The sequence below is a fragment of the Bos indicus genome, chromosome 19 (assembly GCF_029378745.1).
Source record: "Bos indicus isolate NIAB-ARS_2022 breed Sahiwal x Tharparkar chromosome 19, NIAB-ARS_B.indTharparkar_mat_pri_1.0, whole genome shotgun sequence".
Taxonomy (NCBI): domain Eukaryota; kingdom Metazoa; phylum Chordata; class Mammalia; order Artiodactyla; family Bovidae; genus Bos; species Bos indicus.
In genome coordinates this window covers 44,656,508-44,678,514 of record NC_091778.1, presented here as the reverse complement: position 1 = coordinate 44,678,514, position 22,007 = coordinate 44,656,508, and the positions used below count along the sequence as shown (strand labels likewise).

Here is a 22,007-nt window from a genome sequence, read left to right as displayed (position 1 = left end):
ATGCATGTTGTCCTGCCCGTCTCGTCTAGGTGAACACCCACGTGTTCTTCAGGACTAGCTTAGATCCTAACTTCCAGTAAGAACACTGGGTTGGGTGCTCCCCCTCTGGGGACCCAGCACACCAGTAGCACTGTCACCCTCTATGGTAAAAGCCTGTCTACTGGTGGATGTTACACAGCAGACAGAAGCCTGTCCTCAGATGGGAGCCCTGTGTCTACCCCAAAGTCTGGGAAATGCTCAAAAAACGACCTGTCAAATGAAAGCAAAGGGAGGAAGAGCAGGGATCACATACAAGACCCCATTCCTTAACAAACTGGTTGGACTACTTCCTAAAATATAATACACAAGACTCACATGCACCATAAGCAATCCCCATCAGCAACAGTTGCATACACCACATGGTTTCAGAACACAAGCGCCTGTGTTACCTTTCTGCTGCCAGGTGGAGCTGGGTCAAAGATTCGGGTCTGCATCTCACTGGGGAGAGCAGAGTACACTGGGAGGATAATCAGCTCTGGAACATCAGGTCCCAGGGATTTCATTCTTTCATACAGGATCTCGCAAGCAGTATCGATCTCTTCCTGACCAGTCAGGAAGACCAGGATATCACCTAAGAGGAGAACAGGAGCATGAATTGACTTCCTCGGTGTGTGTTCTATACAAAGGCCACACTGACATTCACAGAACTCCAAAAGGTGGAAAACACTCTCATATTCTGATCTCTAACAAATTAAGAGGTTTTCCTCTATCCATGTTTATTATGTTTGTTGTTTGGTTTTTTAAATTTTTAAAAAATTTGTGTCTATGTTTAAACAGATGCATTTATACCCTGCATAGTATTATTTATATTTTCATCACCACCACTTCAAACATGCAAACCTGAGACCTATAGACCAACCACTATTTAAAAGGCATTTTTTAAAAAAATGAGCAAAAATACCCACATCAGGACTTTTGGCCTAAGAGGAAAAATGCTCTTTTCCCCCTACCTGGTGGTTCTGTTAAGTGGATCTGCATGACCGTGATCAAGCTAGCATCTAGATAATCGGTTTCAGGTTCCTTTGTGTACAATATTTCCACTGGGTATGTTCGACCTGGGATGGTAAAGATGGGAGCTTCATAGAAGTACTGAGAAAACTTCACAGCATCCAACGTGGCTGAGGTGACAATCAGTTTCATGTCCTGCCGTTTCTGAACCGTCTAAAGGGAAATGCAATGCAGCTTACTAAAAATGACTGCCCAAAAAAGGCACAGGTACTCAAATCCAATTCCCAGGCTTTCCTGGTGGTCTAATGGTTAGGAATCCTCCTGCCAATGCAGGAGAAATGGGTTCAATCCCTGGTCCGGGAAGATCCCACGTGCCGTGGAGCAACTAAGCCCATGCGCCACAACCCCTGAGCCCATGTGCACAAGGACTAGAGCCCATGCTCCACCAAGAGGGGCCACTGCAGTGAGAAGCCCCGCACCACAACTAGAGAGCAGCCCCTGCTCTCTGCAATTTGAGAAAGCCCGCATGCAGCAACAAAGACCCTGCACAGCTAAAAATAAATGATAAAGTAAGCAAATCTTAAAAAATAACATTCCCAGAATTCAGTTCCCAACAGGCAGAAGGGTCACTGAAGAGCACCTAGTTACCTTTTTCAGCAATCCAAAGAGCACATCAGTGTGAATTGTTCTCTCGTGCGCCTCGTCCAACATGATGATTGCATACTGAGTGAGGTCGGGGTCGATCAGGCATTCTCGGAGCAACATCCCATCTGTCATGTACTTGATGACTGTTTCGGGGCTGGTGCAGTCCTCAAATCGAATGGTGTAGCCCACCTAAAGCAGAACAGAAGTGGAAAACCTTAGACACAAACCTCTCCTTTTTGCCATCTTCACTCATGATTTCAGCCCAGACTATTACCCATAATCTTAGTAAATAGAATTTGACCAAGATGTACAGTGATTCCCTCAAAGTAAAATCTGATCCTGAACAGATCTGATGAACATGAGAAACTCTCTCTCTCAGAAGAAACCTGTAAAAAGGTAGTATTATTCCCAGAACAGCATCATCACCCACTCACCTCTTGGCCTAAGCAACAACCGAACTCCTCTGACACTCTTTTGGCCACAGACATGGCCGCTACTCTTCTAGGCTGGGTACATCCAATCTTGCCCCTGGAAGTGTAGCCCGCCTCCGCCAGGTACTGGGTGATCTGCGTGGTCTTCCCAGACCCAGTCTCTCCAATAACAATCAGGATCTGGTTGTCATGGACAGCCTGAAAGCAACCAAATGTAAGGTCATTAAAATCTGCCACACATTACTCAGGAGTAAAATAATTAAGTTCTAACATTAAAGGAGAAAAGGGGGAAACAGTGGTGCACATATGTAAGATGACAACCAGGGTTTAAATTTTTAAGTACGCATAGAAAAAAATATTAATGGTGATTTTCTATGGGTGATGCTCTTTTTCAACTTAGTAGGTAAAAGAATCTGCCTGCAATGCAGGAGTTGTGGGTCAGGAAGATCCCCTGGAGAAGGGAATGGCTGCCCACTCCAGTATTCTTGCCTGGAAAATTCCATGGACAGAGGAGCCTGGTAGGCTACAGTCCATGGGGTCACAAAGTGTCGGATACGACTGAGTAACTAACACTTTCACTTTCAACTCTTCCCCAGATGGCTCAGTGGTATAGAATCTGCCTGCCAATGCAGGAGATGCGGTTTGATCCCTGGGTCAGGAAGATCCCCTGCAGAAAGGAATGGCACCCACTTCAGTATTCTTGCCTGGGAAATCTGACAGACTAGTCAGACTAGCCTAGAAGGCTGCACTCCATGAGGTCACAAAAAGAGTCGGACATGACTTAGCAACCGAGCATACATGCACGCATAACAAATTAAAACTTTAAACTTTTAAATTTATTTACATTTTTGGATGCTCCAAGAAGCATGCAGGATCTCAGTTCCCCAACCAGGGATAATAAGACTTGGGCCCCCTGCAGTGAAAGCATGGAGTCCTAACCACTGAATCACCAGAGAATTTCATGAGTATTCTTTTTTTCTTTAAACTGACTCAATTATTTAAAAACGTATTGTTTTCCTTAAACTCATAAAAATACAAAGATGCTAAAAGCATAAACTATCCAGCTCACCCTGATATTTTATATACATATATGTATGTTTTTTCAAGCATTATATGCACATGATTAAAGAATTCAGTAGCAAATAAACACAGTTCCTTTCTACTGTCATTCTCAAATCTCCAGTACCTTACCCCCTAAAGTCACTTGATTTCTACACTGTTTATAATAGCAAAGGATTGCCATCAACCTACATGTCTATTAACACAGGACTAGTTAAATAAGCCACAGTACACCCACATAACAAAGCCCTAAAAAAAAGATAGGGAACAATGCTGAGCTGTGTCACTGAGGGGAAAAAGCAAAATACAGAACAGTATATATAATATACTGCCATCTAGAAACACACATGGTTCATATAAAACGTATGACACCTGTGTGTGTATGTACATATGTATATTTGTACTTGTATGTATAAGAGATCATTGAAAGGATTTGCTGGAAACTAATAAAGTATGTTGCCTCAGGAAGGTTTCATGACCTTAAATCAGATTGCAAGAAAATAGAAATAAGTACCTGAAGTAAAGACTTGCCTCAATGGGAAATCAAGCATCCCCATTTTTCTTACTCAACACAATACTCTGCCCACTTGTGATTGCTCCAGGGGTCCCCAGTTCAAATAGATTTATTTCCTCATAGAAAAAAATATGTAGACTAATATATATGTGTTTTTTTTAAGTAGGTGGAAATTTTTTTTTCCTATTCCCTTCAGAAAAGCCACTTCAAATGCACTGATTTCAATTAAGACATGTCATTTTTAGAAAACACTCTGATTTCTGCACCAACATGTCATCAAGAGTTTCTCACCTGGACCAGCTGCTCCTTCAGCTTGTAGATGGGGAGGCTCTCCCTTTGTTCAATGATTGACATCTGGGTCTTTTTTCCATATGAAGCTTTGTTGCCCCCAAAGGCATGCTTCTTCCACTCGGGAATGTCATTGGGCATCATCCCAATACCCCTCATGTTGGCAGCAATCTGTCTGCCTTCCGCTGCGAAGGAAAACAGGCGACTTCTTATCAACCTCACTGTCCTTTCCCAACCCTCAACAGATCACATTTCTCCAGTACATTCCTCTTCTCTGCATCCTGTCTTTAAGCCATCATCTTTCCTCTAAACTATTACAAAAGCCTCCTAATTCACCACATGTGTTTACTCTTTACCCAGCCAATCCATTCTGCAGGGTAACCTCAATAATCCTTTGGAAATTCCATTCTGATCTTGCCACTCCCCCACTTAGAACTTTGCACCATTTCCCAGTGAACACCAGGACTGAGCCCCAATTCCTAATGCCATCTACAAAATCCTGGCGGCCACATCTCACCCCTGCCCCCGTGAACTTCACCCATCACTCTGTTACAGCCACACAGGTTTTCTTTCCGACATCACAGCCTCAGCACAGGCTATTCCTCAGCCTGGAACATACTCCCCAACCCCCATGTCATCCCCATGGACAGACTAAATCCTATTTACCCTTCAGGCCTTTGTCTTCCCAGGAAAGTGACCCACAATAGCCAACCACACCTCTACTTCTTATCTAGCATTGGTTTGTGATTTAACTAATTAGTTATTTGGTAATTATCTGGTTAATATCCATCTTCCCCACCAAACTATAAACCTCGTAAGAGCAGGGACCATGTCTCTCTTCTTCACAGCTGTATCCCCACCTACTTAACACAAACAGTATTTGTTATGACTGTATCCAACAGTCAGTTAATATTTACTACACAAAGAATTATATGAAAAGAGAAGTTTCAGAGCTATATTATCTTTAGAATAAAAATTTTTAAGTTATTCAAAAGAAAACAGCCATCTAATGATTTGACCACAGTTACAAAAACATTAAAAAAAAAAAAACATGCTCTAACTGAAGGGAAAAACTGAATCACCGAAGTCAAGGCTAAATCTTCAGTTACGTGATGGCAGTGTCCTCTCCCTGTATATTTGAAGGTTCAGATTATTTTTTAAGTCCACATACCCACCCACCCCCAGAGTCCTACCATCAGGCAGAGGATCAACCCAATGTTTGTTGAGTCCCATGGGAATAGAATCCATCTCAGCTTCCCGCTGTGCTTGCTTAAGTTCCCGCCTTTCTTTGGCCAAGGCACTCTGCATCATTGCTGCTTGGGAGAGGGAGCCATCTGGATTCTAGTGCAACAGAGGACAATGCAACAGGAGAATGGGATCTCAGCATGCACTGAATATCCAGGAAATAAAATGTAGTTGTTAAGCCACTCAAATCTAAAAAAGAGACTCACCCAGAAGAAACTTCATATCAACATATTAGACTTCATGAAAGAAGTGGATCAACTGTACCATATTCAAAGAACATGAACAAGAACAGTGATAAATCACTGAAAGAACTGGGGATTTTTGGCTTGAAGATGAGAACCCCAAGAGAAAAGCCATATTCTTGTCTATGATCCTGAGAACTAAAATTAAGACTAATGTAGATGCCTCAATAAGACATATTTAGTTCTATCTAAATAAGTCTACTGATCAGATCTATCTGGGGATGCAATGGGTCTCCTCAAGAGCTGGTGAGTTCCCTGTCACCAACACTGTCAAGCAGACATGAGAAGACCATGTGAGATGAACTGCAGAGGATATATGGTTGGATTATAAGCAACAGTTGGGCCTTTAAGATACCTTCTTCCAAACCCCAAATTTTATCATAACGATTCCATGAATTCTCTTCACAGCTCTACCCTACACAACATCTAGCGCTATAGCTTTCTACTAGGAACCCCAATTGGTCAAGTGATACATTAACAATTGCCCTTGAACCAGTAAGGTGATGACTCAAGCCCTAAAGCCTGGACAAAGGCAGTGATGATAGATCCAGCACTTGTATTTATCTCTGCTTCCTCCCAAAACACATTAAAATGAGACTGTAAGAATTTAAAAGGCGAAAACAACAAAGTCAAGTCAATCTTCCTCTATATAAAAAACATTCTAGACCCCAACCAACAGTCACTACTGCCTCCTGTGGCCTGAGTTCTGCTTACTCAGATCTAGTAACCTGCTCTGAAAAACTGAACCGTTACTTTAGGAAAAGCAGTTCACTTGCCACATCCAGGTTAGAGTCCCAGTGTTTCTCACCTTAACGATTTTGATAGGGCTCATGTCCATGCTTTGTTTGGTGTGCCCTCTCAGGAATGGAGGCTCTTCCTCAACCAGCTCAATCTCAAGGTCCTCATCTGGAAATCCCCCAAAAGAAGAATTAGCCAGAAACAAAAGACATAAACGACGAATCGTTCTCACATAAACCATTAACTTCCACAGGCATCAGCAATCTTTATCAAAGATAGCTCCCAAGGTCAAAACTCTAATGTGGGTGACTGTCTACCCTGCCTACCTGCCATTTCGAAGGCATTTGTGCTCCTGCCTAAGAACGGATCAGAGCTTCTTTCAAAAGAAGTTAAGCCTGTGGAAAAGTGTTGTCTGATATTCTAAATGGTACTAAAGCATCTGCCATTCACTTCATGTGGAATAATAGCTCTTAGCCCACAACAGATGGGGGGCTGGGGGGAGTTTAGTTGGATAACATCAAATGTTGGCAAGGATGTAGAGCAACAGAAACTCACTCACACTTATAGTAGTAGTGTAAATTAGTACAAAAACTTTAGGAACAATGGGGACTGCCTGGTAAAGTTGAACACACACATGTCCTGCTATCTAGTAATTCTCCTCCTACATATTCAGGAAAAAGAGACAGTCTTGCACACGTGCATTAAGAGACAAGTACAGGAATTTCATAATAGAACTTTTCATAAAGGCAAACAAAAAAACCCCAGAAAACAACCCATATGCCCATCAAAAGTAAAATGGATAAATTATGACAAATTTATATACAGAAAATCTCTACAGCAGTGAAAACAAATGAAATTTAACTATAAAAATCAACATAGATATTATACTGAAAGAATAATGGTGACTCAAGAAAAAAAAAAGGAAGTTCAAAAACAAACTAAACAATACAGTGTTTAGGGACAGACAGGTGGTAAGATGCTAAAAAACCAGGAAATAAGGTAAAATTCAGGATGGTGATTACCCAGAAGAGGAAGGAGAAAGGTCTAATTAGAGCGAGCATGTAAGGGCTTCAAAGGTGCTGATAAAGTTCTACTCCTATGGCAGAAAGTGAAGAACTGAAGAGCTTCTTGATCAAAGTGAAAGAGGAGAGTGAAAAAGTTGGCTTAAAGCTCAACACACAGAAAACTAAGATCATGGCATCCGGTCCCATCACTTCATGGCAAATAGATGGGGAAACAGTGGAAACAGTGTCAGACTTTATTTTGGGGGGCTCCAAAATCACTGCAGATGGTGTTTGCAGCCATGAAATTAAAACACACTTACTCCTTGGAAGGAAAGTTATGACCAACCTAGATAGCGTATTGAAAAGCAGAGACATTACTTTGCCAACAAAGGTCCATCTAGGCAAGGCTATGGTTTTTCCAATAGTCACGTAAGGATGTAAGAGTTGGACTATAGAGAAAGCTGAGCGCAAAAGAATTGATGCTTTTGAACTGTGGTGCTGGAGAAGACTCTTGAGAGTCCCTCGGAGTCTCAAGGAGATCCAACCAATCCATCCTAAAGGAGATCAGTCCTGGGTGTTCATTGGAAGGACTGATGCTGAAGCTGAAACTCCAATACTTTGGCCACCTGAAGCGAAGAGCTGACTCATTTGAAAAGACCGTGATGCTGGGAAAGACTGAAGGCGGGAGGAAGAAGGGGACGACAGAGGATGAGATGGTTGGATGGCATCACTGACTCAATGAACATGAGTTTCAGTAAACTCCAGGAGTTGGTGATGGACAGGGAGGCCTGGCGTGCTGCAGTTCATGGGGTCGCAAAGAGTCGGACACGACTGAGCGACTGAACTGAACTGAATTGGGTGGTGGGTACACAGGTTTTCATTTGTTATTGTTATATAAACCATATACACTTTATTAAGGAATTTATTTCACAATTTAAAAAAAACCTGCCAATGGGCTAAGCTTAAAATTTGTTTCCATGGCAACTCAGAGGTAATCTAGGTGGATCCAAGGTTTAGAGAACAATTACTAAAAATATGAGATCAAATTCACTCCCCAAAATACTAGAACTTCTTGTATCTTAAAAACTGATTGTAAGCACCTTATATCCTAAAAACAAACATTTATCAGAAAAATAAGGGTTTTTTGCCTCTATCATGAAAGGACCCTTTTTCTTTGAGAGAAGAGCCATGAGACCCATGAAACAGATGAGTTTAACCACTGGTTTGTATAAACTACAAATAAACCCTATCCACAGCTGAACTTGCCAACAGTCCTCCCAATCCATCATCCTGGCCCATCCGAGTGCCCGGTTACCTTCTTCATCATCCACTTTAGGGAGAATGCCAGTCTCTTCATCGAAGTCTGGGAACTCTTCCTTGGAAAGGACATTGGCAGCAATCATCTAGCCAAAGGATAAAAGGAAACATTTGTCGCCTACTAGATCAACACTCTTCTCTTGACTTTATACAAAGACTTCATGTAGGAAACCAAGGTTTTTTCCTCTGCTGACCCAAGACTGCAGGGCCTCAAACACCATATATCCTACCCGTGGGGGCACAACATCATGCCCAAAAGCACAGCTCAAGAGTCGCATTCCCAGGACATGTTATCTGCTGACTCCATAGTACTCTGCACATTCCATATTATGTAGAAGGTAAACCTTCCCAGTTATTTGCTTCAATTTGTCTCCTCCACTGGACTTGGAGGTCCTCAAGGGTAGGAACCATGATACATTTATCCTCATAGCCCTAATTTTCACACAGTGGCCTGCCACACTGGGGTTTTGATGTTTACCAACAAATAATGAAAACGGGAACGATCACTCAAACAGCACTTACCACATGCAGGCACTAATCTAAGAACGTCACTTCTACTAACTCATTTAATCCCCACAATACCAACACTGGCCCTGTTTTACAGATGGGGGCTCTGAGGCACAAAGAGGTAGTATAACTTGGCTCAGGATGATAACCTGAGTGGTCTGAAGTCCAGGGTCCACACTTATAACCATCATGCTACCCCCTGAATGACTGTGGCCATAAAAGCAAAGGGCCCCAACCTGCTTGATCTCCCACTTCTCTGGGTCAGAGATTCGAGTAAGGCGCTTGCGCTCTAGTGAGTCATCCTCTACTTCAGGGGCACTGACGAGGGACAGGTGGGTGGGCCTGTCCGGATTCCTCATAGAGGTCTCCTCGTTGGTCTCCCCGACAAGATTCCGCCGTCGATTTGGGTTTAGATCTTCTCCAGTCTCTTGATCCACATCCTAAGGCACAAAAACAAGGGAGAGAGTTTCCTTTCCGTTCTCTTATGCCTCCTTGACCATCAGATGTGGAAACCAGCTGCGTATCTCACCTACCTTCATGCTCAAGCTGGTTTTGGTCCCAGTGAAGGACAGCACTTTGACCTTGACCCTCTGGCCTTTGCTCACCACGTCAGCCACATTGGCCACACGGCCTTCCCGCCGGAGCTCAGAGATGTGCACCAGGCCTTCCCACCGCTTCCTGAGGGAGTCAGACACATCAGGAACAAGAGCAAAGTTCCAAGAAACCAGCCAAACAATAAACTAGAATTACCACCTTCCCAAAGAAAAAGTTGGGGGCAAGGGTGGAGGTGGGGGGGGCAACAAATTCTCATCTGTGTCAACTAGCAAAAGGGTGGATCTCCTGAAGTCAGAGGAAGGAATAAATGGCTCTATGACATTTCAAATAAAAGGTCAACTTCTAACAGCCTGACACAGTCACTTTTTAAAATATGAAAATCCCCAGTGATAAAAGAAATTCTGGCCTTTGCTGGTGTCATTACCTCAGTCCCTCCAGCTGCACAAAACATCCAAACTGCATGATGCTGGTGACCTTGCCGTTGTAAATGTCCCCGATGGCGGGCTCTTCTGGGGGAGGGCGGTCCACGTGCTTATCTCGCCATCTGTCCAGATTCCGATCCCCATACTTGTCTCGGTCTTTCCGATCTCTGGGGGGACTCTGACTTCTGCTCCTGGACCGGTATCTAGACTTCCCCTTATTCCTGTCCCGGGTCCGGGAACGCGATCGAGAGCGGGACCGGTGTCTCCGCTTATGGTCTCTATCACGTTCTCGTTCTCGCTCGCGGTCACGGTCTCGCTCTCGCTCTCGGCTCCGGCTGCGCTTCTTTTTCTTGGCCTTGTCCCTAGCAACAAATACTTGTTTGAAAAACAAAACCAGCCCAATTCCATCCTCGCCTTCCCAAGCACCTAACACAGTGCCATGCATATGGAAGGTACCCACTAAATGCTGAACTGGAGTTTCAGTAACTATGACTGACATCGCTGCAGGCCAATAACAGAGGAGACCACAAACGTATTCAGCCCTCTTTCAACCCAGATTTCTATGTTCTGAACATCTCAGCACTTGCTGCCCAAACACTCTCACTCTCACTCTCTGAAAACAAATCCAGCAGTATGGTACGTGGCCAGTCTAGATTCGGTAAACTTGCCCAGTTTTGCTTGCTGGTCCACAATTCAACTATCACTATATCCTAAACTTGCAAAGGATAGGATGTGAGGGACAAACCGGTGCTCGGTGTCTCTGTGCTTCTCCTGGCCTGCTGCACTGGGCATCAAGGCCTCCAGTTCTTTCAGGACATCCACAGCGACTTTCACGTCATCCTCGTCCAGCATGGTCTACAGAGACAGAGGCAGCCACGTCAGGAGAAAAGGGGACAAGAAAAGTCCGCTCTCAAGAATCTGTACTTCAGGGTCATCTGCAAATCTAACAGTCCCTACAGTTCTGACCACTAATGTGAGGGAAGCAGAGAGGGCAGAGATTTCCAACACAATTTGAGACAGAGGGAGAAGGAATGAGCAAAGGCTCCTGGAAGTCATTTCCACACTTGGCAAATCCCTGTTGTCCTTAATACAAACCTTATGGTGGCAATTAGGTACCATCCCTCCCATGAAAGCATGCAAGTGGTGATTATGAACAGAAAATAGACGTCAGAATTTTTACACAGCACTCTCCCTCTACACTCCCTTCTCTCTTTCACCTCTTTATTTTTCGCCACAGTTCTCATCGCTCTCAGCTATACCATCTACTTACTTGGGTATTGCCCGTCTCCTCCCCACTACAGAAGTTTGCATGTTCATTCCCTGCCCCAGTACAGGATGTAACGTCCAAGAGGGCAGACACTCTACTCTGTTTTGTTCACCACTGTACCCTGATAGTTATAATAGCTTGGCATATAGTAGGTACTAGTGAAATCAAAAAATCAAAACACTTTGAATCTGCCTCCCAATGCAGGAGATGCAGGTTTGATCCCTGGGTCAGGGTAGATCCCCTGGAGTAGGCAAGCTGCTCCAGTATTCTTGCCTGGAAAATTCCATGGATAGAGGAGTCTGGTGGGTTACAGTCCATGGGGTCGAAAAGAGCCAGATACGACTGAACACATACACACAATATGTAACAAAGAAAAAAACCTAATTTTGCACAACAGGCAGTTGTATCAGAACTTTATGTTATTTCATACCTATTCCATATCCCTTAATTATTGCTTCCCAAAATTCCCAATCTCATTTCCCTGGAATATCATTCTCTGAACCCTTTAACCCTACTCTACACACAGTACGTGCTCAGGGAGTGGCCAGACACTTTTACTTTGAAAAATACTAATACACTACAGTGAAGGCAAACTTAAAATTAATAACTAATGAAACAGAGAAAAGGGGTGAGGTGGGGGGACATGTAGCTGCAGTAGACAAGCTCAAAATGGTATCAGTACCCGAACAGAAGGGTTGTCTGGCTGGCAAAGGACTGGGAAGAGTTCCTTCAGCTTTTCTTTTTCAGTTTTGGGCTTAACAACTGGATCTTAATTCATTAAAAGCATGAAAGGGTAAAAAAAAAAAAAAGACATAATTAATATTCTCAGAGATTAACAAAAGAACTTCAACATTAGATTTGCATCAAACTAAAAACATTTTTATACATATTACTCTTATACATTACTATAAACATAATTCAACTTCCTAAAAAAAAAAATACTGATTACAAAACCCTCAACAACAATACTGGCACTGGGATGGGGAGTGTGATTCAGTATGCATTTGACTGGTTATGTCTTATTACTTTAATCTACTTGTTCAGCAGCTGCAGCAAGGTAAACAAATGCAATTTACAGGATGCTCACAACCTAAACCATACTGGAGACAAAGCTTGGCTAGAAGCCCTGCTCACCTTTGCTAGTAGAAGGCTTTGCTGGAGGCCGCATGGTTTGTATGAGACGCAGCAAGTTACTAATGAGTGAATCCTTTGAAAAGAAACAGAACAAAGATTGTCAGCTCCTGAATCAGTGCTTAAAAATACTAAGAAAAGGGCTGTCCTTTAGAAAGAGTGGTAATGCACCTGAATTTAACTAACTGGGACAAATAAAGCAGAGCGTCAACCTAATGTGGCCTGAACCTAGTAACATACCTCAGAGAAAACTGATATTTATGACTCTTTGCAGGCATGCAACTTAGTTCCCTTCAACTATTTTATTTCCCATGGTTTAGAACTACCTTTCACACCTAGACTGTTTTTGACTTCCTAATTCATAGAACAAGAATGTAAGCACCCATAAAGACTTAATAATGGAAATTTTGCCCCATTTTCCTAGAAAGGTGTCACAGGCAGTTCACAGGTTATATTCACAGGTTATATCACCACTGTTTAGTGGCATGAAAACATCACATACTTAATGGTTCACTTTATTGGCATGTACTATCAAAATTTAAATCCAACAGTGATATTAAACCAAAACAGGGATCTCTATGTACACATACCGTGAATTCTGCACCATTTTTGACCAGCGAAGCCTTGAAAGTATCAAAGGTGGTATTTTTCTCAGCAAGACTGATCACAAATTCAGCTGCAAATGAGAAAAGGGATTAAAACCAGGAAAATGGAGACTTGAGGAAGAAATCAGTTTCAAGTATGTTAAAAATAAAACCAGTTTGGTTATCCAACAGTCTTCAGTCTTCATAAAAACCGAAAAGCACCATTCAGTAAGAGTAGAGAAAGAATTTAGATTACCAAGATTATCCATGTATGGTCTAGTTAATCTTCACAAATAAAAAAAAGACATGGATCACCAGGCCTTTGAGTGCATTTGAGAGAGGAAGACCTCCTTGTCACAGATCATAGTGCTCTTCATTAAAACTGCTGCTGCTGCTAAGTCGCTTCAGTCATGTCCGACTCTGTGCAACCCCATAGACGGAAGCCCACAAGGCTCCCCCGTCCCTGGGATTCTTGTCCCAGGCAAGAATACTGGAGTGGGTCGCCATTTCCTTCTCCAATGCATGAAAGTGAAGTTGCTCAGTCACATCCGACTCTTAGCGACCCCATGGACTGCAGCCTACCAGGCTCCGCCATCCATGGGATTCTCCAGGCAAGAACACTGGAGTGGGGTGTCATCGCCTTCTCCAATGCGTGAAAGGGAAAAGTGAAAGTGAAGACGCTCAGTCGTGTCTGACTCTTAGCGACCCCATGGACTGCAGCCCACCAGGCTCCTCCGTCCATGGGATTTTCCAGGCAAGAGCACTGGAGTGGGGCGCCATCGCCTTCTCCGCTTCATGAAACTACTAGGTATGTATTCCGCCATACAGATTCTAGAGGCAAGCATGTCCAAGGTCATGAGCCAATGCACTTGTGCACAGGCATGCACACATGGACACAACAGGATGCTTTCTACAGTTTCTGAAAGGACTCACACGATCTATAATATATATGAGGTCCAGGCAGCCACTGGGTGGTACAATATCCAAGTTGGTGAAAGACTCACTTGCTCCCCACTCCCAAATTTCACAAACCCGCCTAGTTCTCAAAATTTCCAATATTAGAACTATTAATTAAGAGACTTGCAGGAGAAAAGTGCATTTTATGATAGATTGAGAAAATTGCCTCAACTTCTAATGATTTCAGTTGGACTTTTTTTTTTTTGGTCATGCCATATGGCTTTTAAGATCTTAGTTCCCCAACCAGGGATTGAACCCAGGTCCTAGGCAAGAAAAGAATGGAGACCTAACCACTGGACCATCAGGCAATTCCCTTCATTTGGATTTTAATCCTAAAAAATAATAATGAAAACATGGAAGATCTGGATAACCAACTTATAAACTAGTACCACACACCATTTCCATGCTGAAATTTGCCTTTACCTTTTTTATGTTAAGTGAAAGCCAGATGCCATCAGGTTTTTATTTAAAGTTAATGACAACAGTGCCAATGGTGAAGACTTCTTAAACATCTACTACATTCCAGGCACTATGCTAAGTGCTTCACGTGGGTTACCCCCATGGTTCTCACAACAACCCTTATAGGTAGGTAGTACTACTGTCCCTGTTTCAAGATGAGGAGGCTGAGGGTTTGAGACAATGACCTACCCAAAAATAATTGGTGGAACCAGAACTGGAATCCAGAAATCTGATTTCAGAGCCCAAATTCTTTAGAGAATGTAGACAGAGAACTAAATCACATGGTGCTAGTCACACAATGCTCAAAAGAGCCAGTCCTAAAGAAGTCACCAGCATTCACACTGTAGCTGTCATTAATGAGGGTTTATTTTTAATTTTCAGAATTATATGAGGACATCATATAACTGAACTATCAAAAATGAATCAGTAATTAAAAACAACCTCATTGTTGAAACAGAGAAGGCAATGGCAACCCACTCCAGTACTCTTGCCTGGAAAATCCCATGGACAGAGGAGCCTGGTAGGCTACAGTCCATGGGGTCGCAAAGAGTCAGACACGACTGAGCGACCTCACTTTCACTTTTCACTTTCATGCACTGGAGAAGGAAATGGCAGCCCACTCCAGTGTTCTTGCCTTGAGAATCCCAGGGACGGGGGAGCCTGGTGGGCTGCCATCTATGGGGTTGCACAGAGTCGGACATGACTAAAGCGACTTAGCAGCAGCAGCAGCATTGTTGAAAACAGGAAAAATAATGACATTGATTTAAATGATAATACATCAAGGTCAAAATAAAAAAATTAAGTCAACAAGTAAAATACACAAGAAATAAATATATAACTTTCTGTTATTAAAACCAACTCTGGCAGTTTAGCTTTTTTGTTACTAAAACCAACTCTGGCAATCACACTTTTCCAATATTACTATTTTTAATGTTACTGGTTCCGTAAATCTGTGTTTAACAGTGTATAAATTTATCACAGTATAAATACTGTGATTTATAAGAAGAAACACATATTTGGTTTCTATCCCTGGCGTGGAGCTCCTAAACCCTTGGAATTTCCTAAACGCAGAGAATAAGTTATTATTTACTTTTCTGAGATAACCTTAGGAAAACCCCTAGGTAACTAGGATGAGGGTTAGTTGTCAAGGAAACCAATCAAGAGATTAGAGGGCTGGAACTTTCAGCCCTACCCCGATCTCTGGAAGGGGAGAGAGGCTGGAGATTGAGTTCAGTCATCAATGGTTGGATGGGATCACTCATCCATGGACATGAGTTTGAGCAAACTCTGGGAGACAGTGAAGGATGGGGAAGCCTGGCATGCTGCAGTCCATGGGGTTGCAAAGAGTCAGACATGACTTAGCAACTGAACATCATCATCAATGGCCAATGATTTAATCAGTTGTGCCTATACAATGAGAGCTGTGCCTATATAATACATGAGTGCTCATACAATGAGGCCTCCATAAATATCCAGAGAGGGTTTGGAGAGTTTCCAGATTGGTGAATGCATGGAGGTTCAGGGAGAGTGGGGCACTCAGAGAGCATGGGAGCTCCTCTCTCCTTGTTACATACCTTCCATTTAGCTGTTACATCCTTTTATACTAAATCAGTTAATAAAATGTGTCTCTGAGTTCTGTGAGCCGCTCTAATAAATTAATCAAACCCAAGGAGGGGGTCATTGAAACCTCCAATCTATAGCAGGTGACAAACTGGACTTGCAAGTGGCCTATGAAGGTGGAGGTGGGGCAGTTTTGGTCTCAAGAACTTTTTGTTTCCTCTAAAAAGAGCTAAGGCATTAGTACTCTGTAGTTTAAAAGAGAGAGGGAAACAATGTAAGCCCACTGAGGGAATCTATCTTGTACTCTACTGTATTCCTAATCCCCCAACTCAATGAACATTTGCTGAATGAAGGAACATATTACCCAGAGAGATAGCAACCTGACCAGTCTATCACCTCATTATCAAAAAAAGAGTAAACTGAGAAAAAAGTACACAAGATAGGCACATCCTGATGACAAGCAAGAGAAAAGTGAACTAAAATACGCAGGGGCTACATGGTAACCCTGTGAAGAACACAGTACCATCCCTATTTCACAGATAAGAAAAACAGCTGCAGAGAAATTATGTATCTTACCCTAGATCATACTTCTAACCTCCCTGACCCCCTTCCTCATGTATGTGTCCGTTTCTTCCATCTCTTCAACTGATGACTTTCTCTTCATTTAGAAAACAGAACTGTCAAATGGGAACTCTCTCCCTCATCTCCCTACCACCTATCCCTAAACCCACCTGCATTTAAAATCACATTTTGCCCTCCTTCCAGTTAAAATGAAGCATCCCTGTGCCTATCACGTCAATTCCTCCACCCATGTCCTAGACCCTACCCATCCCTCTGCCTCCAGGAGGATTCCACCTGCCTGCAGCCTGGGCTGTGGGGCCCTAGTCTTTTCCATTTCCTCAGTTTGTATTCGCCCCACGTGCATTTTGTCCCAAGACGTCTAATGTTTGAGAGACACTATACATTGGTGCTTCAGAGACAGTATAAGCATGAATGGTTAAGAGCACAGTTAAAGTTACAGACTTGGATTCCAGACCAAGCTCACCTCTCATTTTGATATGTGATCTTGAAGGGGGGGGGGGGTTACTTAATTACTCAGAGCCTTGTTTTCGCAATCTATAAACAGAAAATACTATCTCACAGAATGGTATGAAGAGCAAATAAGACTAAGTAAAACACTAAGCATAATATCTGGCACGTAGTGGGAACTCAGTAAGTAGCTGCCATGAAAAACATCATCACCATCATCATCATGTGACTGCGTTGCTGCTGTTAACGCTGTTTAATTATCTGGGGCTGGGGGGGGGTGCTGGGGGGGGGGCTGAGGGGGCTGGGGGGCGGGTGGGGAAAGCAGGGGGGCAGAGGGGGAGGCAAGCAGCGACGGCCGCTCCGGGTTTCACTGACAGTTCTGGGAAAAGCGTTCTAACAGCTCGGCCTGGAGAATTCTCAAGAGGAGGCCACGGCCGCAAGTGCCCTGGGCCAAGTCTCTGTGACAGACACACACACTCGGCCCATCAATCCCCCTTCTCCTTCCGCTTTCCTCGAGCCCAAACCCAGAGGCCACACGGACCTCCGCAGACTCACCCAAATCCTTGTCGTTGATACCTAAGTGATTATCCAGCTCGGTGCAAACCTTTGACACCAAAGACAGATACTCGAGTTTGGCGAGTTCTTCTGCGGGGCCTAGCTCTGTCCCGGGTACGGCTCCCGCCATGGCCACAGCCACCGCCATGGCTACGGCTTCCCGGGGCCCCTCACCGCGGTCCTTCGGAGCTACTCCCACTTGGCCCCCTTACTGCCGGCCCTCGGAGCTACCCCCGCCCCTGCTCCAGTTTCAACTTCCGGGTCGGCGCACCTCTTTTGTTTACGATAAATCGAAAGCTCCAGGAACTTTTCTTGACGTAACCGGATGGACCATAGAGATCAGACAGGAAGTGCTCGAGGAAGGGACAGCTGAATGGGTTACTCAGCACGCTGACGGGCGCCCTCTATAGGTCAGCGGTCTTCTTGGCCGGCTTTCAGGCACGAAAACATACACTCGCGCTTCTGCCCTGTGTCGGCAGAGGGCGACCGTGGCCTGCGCAGGGTGAGCTGAGGAGGCGGGAGCCGCAGCCTCCTCCGGTCTCCTCCCCCCTCCCCCCCCCCCGCCCCAGACACACCCGCCGCGCCTTCGCTTTCAGATCAGATCAGATCAGATCAGTCGCTCAGTCGCGTCCGACTCTTTGCGCAGCACGCCAGGCCTCCCTGTCCATCACCAACTCCCGGAGTTCACTCAGACTCACGTCCATCGAGTCAGTGATGCCATCCAGCCATCTCATCCTCTGTCGTCCCTTTCTCCTCCTGCCCCCAATCCCTCCCAGCATCAGAGTCTTTTCCAATGAATCAACTCTTCTCATGAGGTGGCCAAAGTACTGGAGTTTCAGCTTTAGCAACATTCCTTCCAAAGAAATCCCAGGGCTGATCTCCTTCAGAATGGACTGGTTGGATCTCCTTGCAGTCCAAGGGACTCTCAAGAGTCTTCTCCAACACCACAGTTCAAAAGCATCAATTCTTCCGCGCTCAGCCTTCTTCACAGTCCAACTCTCACATCCATACATGACCACAGGAAAAACCATAGCCTTGACTAGACGAACCTTTGTTGGCAAAGTAATGTCTCTGCTTTTGAATATGCCATCTAGGTTGGTCATAACTTTCCTTCCAAGGAGTAAGCGTCTTTTAATTTCATGGCTGCAGTCACCATCTGTAGTGATTTTGGAGCCCAGAAAAATAAAGTCTGACACTGTTTCCACTGTTTCCCCATCTATTTCCCATGAAGTGGTGGGACCGGATGCCATGATCTTCGTTTTCTGAATGTTTAGCTTTAAGCCGCGCCTGCACTTTAGAAGTCTTGAAAAAAAAACCAACCTGAATTCACCTCTGGAAAAGGCAAGATTGGCTTAACCGGAGACCCCTATATTCCTGGGGCGTTGCATCTGCTCGGATCATCAATTCCAAGAGATTCTGTAACAAATCAGCAGGCAGTGGAACCTGGTGCTATCATTAACTCACTTTACAGATGAAGAAACTGATACTTCTCCTACCTACCTGAGTGACCTTAAGCTCTTGGGCCTTAGTTTTCTCGTCTGTAAACTTGGATAATATTGCTCTGACTGGGTTTAGGTGATGACCAAATGAGATAACCATACAAGGATCCTGATTCATAAACACAGTACAATGGCAGTTGCTATAATCCCAAAGCTGAGACAGTGGTCACCATCAAGTCTGTCAAGAACAGATCCCCAAAGTCTGAGGCACCAGAGAGCCACCTGGCTCCTCTCCTGTGAAAACCACTTCTCAACCTCCAGTTTTCCAGATGCTAATACCCTCAGTCCTCTCAGAACTTGTTCCCTCAAATATCAGCTGTGCTATGAACCCAAAGTCAGTAAGCTCAGGTCTCCCAGCTTCTGCTTCAGGTCCCCTTTTCCTTTGTGACAAACTATGGTGAGGAGAGGGGCTTCCCAAGTGTCTCAGTGGTAAAGAATCCGCCTGTCAAGTAGGAGACACGGATTTGATCCCTAGGTCTGGAAGATTCCCTGGATAAGGAAATGGCAACCCTCTCCAGTATTCTTGCCTGGGAAATCCCATGGACAGAGGAGTCTGGGGGGTGACTGTCCATGGCCTTGCAAAGAGTTGGACACAACTTAGCAACTAAACAGCAGCAGCAGCAACATGGTGAGGTGAGGATTTCCCACACCCCACCACACTGCATGATGAATGAGGAAACAGGAGGCACCCCCAAGTGCCTTTTGATGGCCTTCTCATCAAAAGGGAGGGAGTCAGACCCTTTTGCTTTTAGCTTCAGGGTACATTACACTACTGCATCTTTGAACTCTGTTCTTTCATCATCTCACTGTAGTTCTCGTCACTTCCGAGAGCTCCATGTTTCCAGGATCCTAAGGATCAGCACTGTACCCTCTGTGTTCTTCCCACTCCCCTTTCTCTTCCTCTGTTCCCACATGAATGGGATGGAAAATCTTGCATCTGATTCAACAAGCTCAACTTGCCAGCTTGGAGCAGGGCTACCTGGGGCTTATTTCACTGAATTTTTTCTTTGTGCTTCTTTACCTTTCAAAATATATATACGTTTATGTTCTGCTTTCCTCCAATATTTAACTGGATGAGGAGAAGAAAACATGGAGTTTGTTTTGTTTTAAAAGTTCTGAGGGAAAAAAGGCTATAGAACCATAATATGTAGTAGTGGTAACAGTACTATAAGAAAACTACAAAAACTTTTTTAATTTGGCAGGGGGAGGTAATTATTGAACACACATCTCCATAGTAAATAGTAACAACAAAACATTGATTTAATTGTGTATGCCATTAAGTACAAATTTTCAGAAGTCAAAGTTTTTTGTGCAATACACATATACCCTATAATACCAAGGGATGCTTTTTGAAGCCAGAGGAGAACATTAAGGGCATAGCTACTGATAAATTGATAGCCCAAACACACATGCATGTGGAATCTTCCTCCCTCTTCCCATGAAAGACACTGAACCAAATGTAGTATAAAAGTAACTTCACAGCAGGGAGGGGAAAATTGGGAGATTGGGATTGACATATACACACTACTATATATAAAACAGATAACTAGTAAGGGCCTACTATATAGGGAAAAGACTTTAAAAACTGTGGGTATATGTATGACTGATTCACTTTACTGTACACCTGAAACTAACACAACATAGTAAATTAAAAAAAAATTTTTTTAAGTGAGTTTATTCTTACAAGGGTATATTGTATAGCACAGGAAATATAGCCAATATTTTATAACTATAAATAGAGCATAACCCTTAAAAATTATGATTGTGAATCACTATGCTGTACATCTGAAACTTACATAATAATGTACATCAACTATACCTCAATAAAAAATAAATAAAATAATTTTTTAAGTGAATTCATTCTGGAAATTCCCTGGCAGTCCAGTGTTAGGACTTCTCACTTTCAATGCCAAGAACCTGCGTTCAATCCCTGGTCCAGGAACAAAGATCCCTCAAGTCACACAGTGTGGCCAAAAAACAAAAGTGAATTAATTCACGTTGAATATATTTGGATATATTCTGGATCATCCTTTGAATACATTTCCAAATATTATACCAGATAAGTACTTCCCTGGCAGTCCAATGGTTAAGACTCTGTGCTTCCACTGCAGGGGGTGTGGGTTCCATCTGGGAAACTAAGATCCCATGTGCTGCAGGGTGTGGCCAAAAAAAAAAAAACAAAAAGAAAGAAATATTATACCAGGTATAATTAATTGCTCATCAGTATTATATTACTTTCCTTGGACAGCCTCCATTTGGCCTGTTTAATACAGCTATTGATGGTTCCCAGTAAATAACCTGCCTTCACAAGACAATATTTATAATATTGAAACAAATAGCTTATGCTTAATCACTGCCACCACCCATCATGGATCAGAAATGACTTCCCACCCTGATCCAATAGTAACAAGGGCTTTGCTTGTATGCCTATTCCTAGACTGATATATATATTCAACTCTCACTGCAATTCCCACATTATTTCTGTTTTGTCCCAGAGGCTGGTCCCAGCTGCTGGCATTGGGATAAGAACTTGGGGGTTGAGGGAAAGTAGGAAGCAGAGAAGGAAGTCTTGAGCTGCTGGGAAATCCTAGACTAGATGGGCGAGGGCAGAAGTGTGGAGTTGATAGATGGCAGGCATCCTTGCAGAAGTTGGTGAGAAAAACCACCGGACTTCCTGTCACCAAAACAAAATGGTGTTGCTGCAAACAAGACAGCCCTGACTTTTTCTGCTGGGACCTTAGGGGGAATACCTCTGCTCTGGAAGCCAAAATCAGAATGATTTGCTTGGGGCTGCCCTGGTGGCTCAGATGGTAAAAGCATCCTCCTGCAACGCAGGAGACCTGGGTTCCATCCCTGGGTTGGGAAGACCCCCTGGAGGAGGGTATGGCAACCCACTCCAGTATTCTTGCCTGGAGAATCCCCTTGGGCCAAGGAGCCTGGTGAGCTACAGTCCATGCGGTTGCAAAGAGTCAGACATGACTGAGCGACTAAGCACACACACATATAACTGCC

General features: G+C 43.7%; 1 protein-coding gene across 2 annotated transcripts in view; it reads right to left on the bottom strand.

Moving 5' to 3' along the window:
- Window positions 1–22,007, bottom strand: part of DHX8 (DEAH-box helicase 8) — a 53,452-nt gene that overhangs the window by 10,752 nt on the left and 20,693 nt on the right. Inside the window, exons 1-16 of one of the 2 annotated variants that reach the window (XM_019981655.2) lie at window positions 17,497–18,008; window positions 12,943–13,028; window positions 12,356–12,428; window positions 11,904–11,989; window positions 10,700–10,809; window positions 9,957–10,316; window positions 9,511–9,655; window positions 9,214–9,417; window positions 8,469–8,556; window positions 6,220–6,317; window positions 5,118–5,265; window positions 3,928–4,109; window positions 2,067–2,261; window positions 1,636–1,821; window positions 990–1,200; window positions 429–610 (exon numbers count right to left, since the gene is read on the bottom strand). In XM_019981655.2, coding sequence (XP_019837214.2) covers window positions 429–610; window positions 990–1,200; window positions 1,636–1,821; window positions 2,067–2,261; window positions 3,928–4,109; window positions 5,118–5,265; window positions 6,220–6,317; window positions 8,469–8,556; window positions 9,214–9,417; window positions 9,511–9,655; window positions 9,957–10,316; window positions 10,700–10,809; window positions 11,904–11,989; window positions 12,356–12,428; window positions 12,943–13,028; window positions 17,497–17,644 — 2,502 coding nt within the window. In that variant the 5' untranslated portion in view covers window positions 17,645–18,008. Of the gene's footprint in view, window positions 1–428; window positions 611–989; window positions 1,201–1,635; window positions 1,822–2,066; window positions 2,262–3,927; window positions 4,110–5,117; window positions 5,266–6,219; window positions 6,318–8,468; window positions 8,557–9,213; window positions 9,418–9,510; window positions 9,656–9,956; window positions 10,317–10,699; window positions 10,810–11,903; window positions 11,990–12,355; window positions 12,429–12,942; window positions 13,029–17,496; window positions 18,009–22,007 lie in introns of those variants that run through there. The other variant, XM_070773564.1, reaches the window with a different exon arrangement.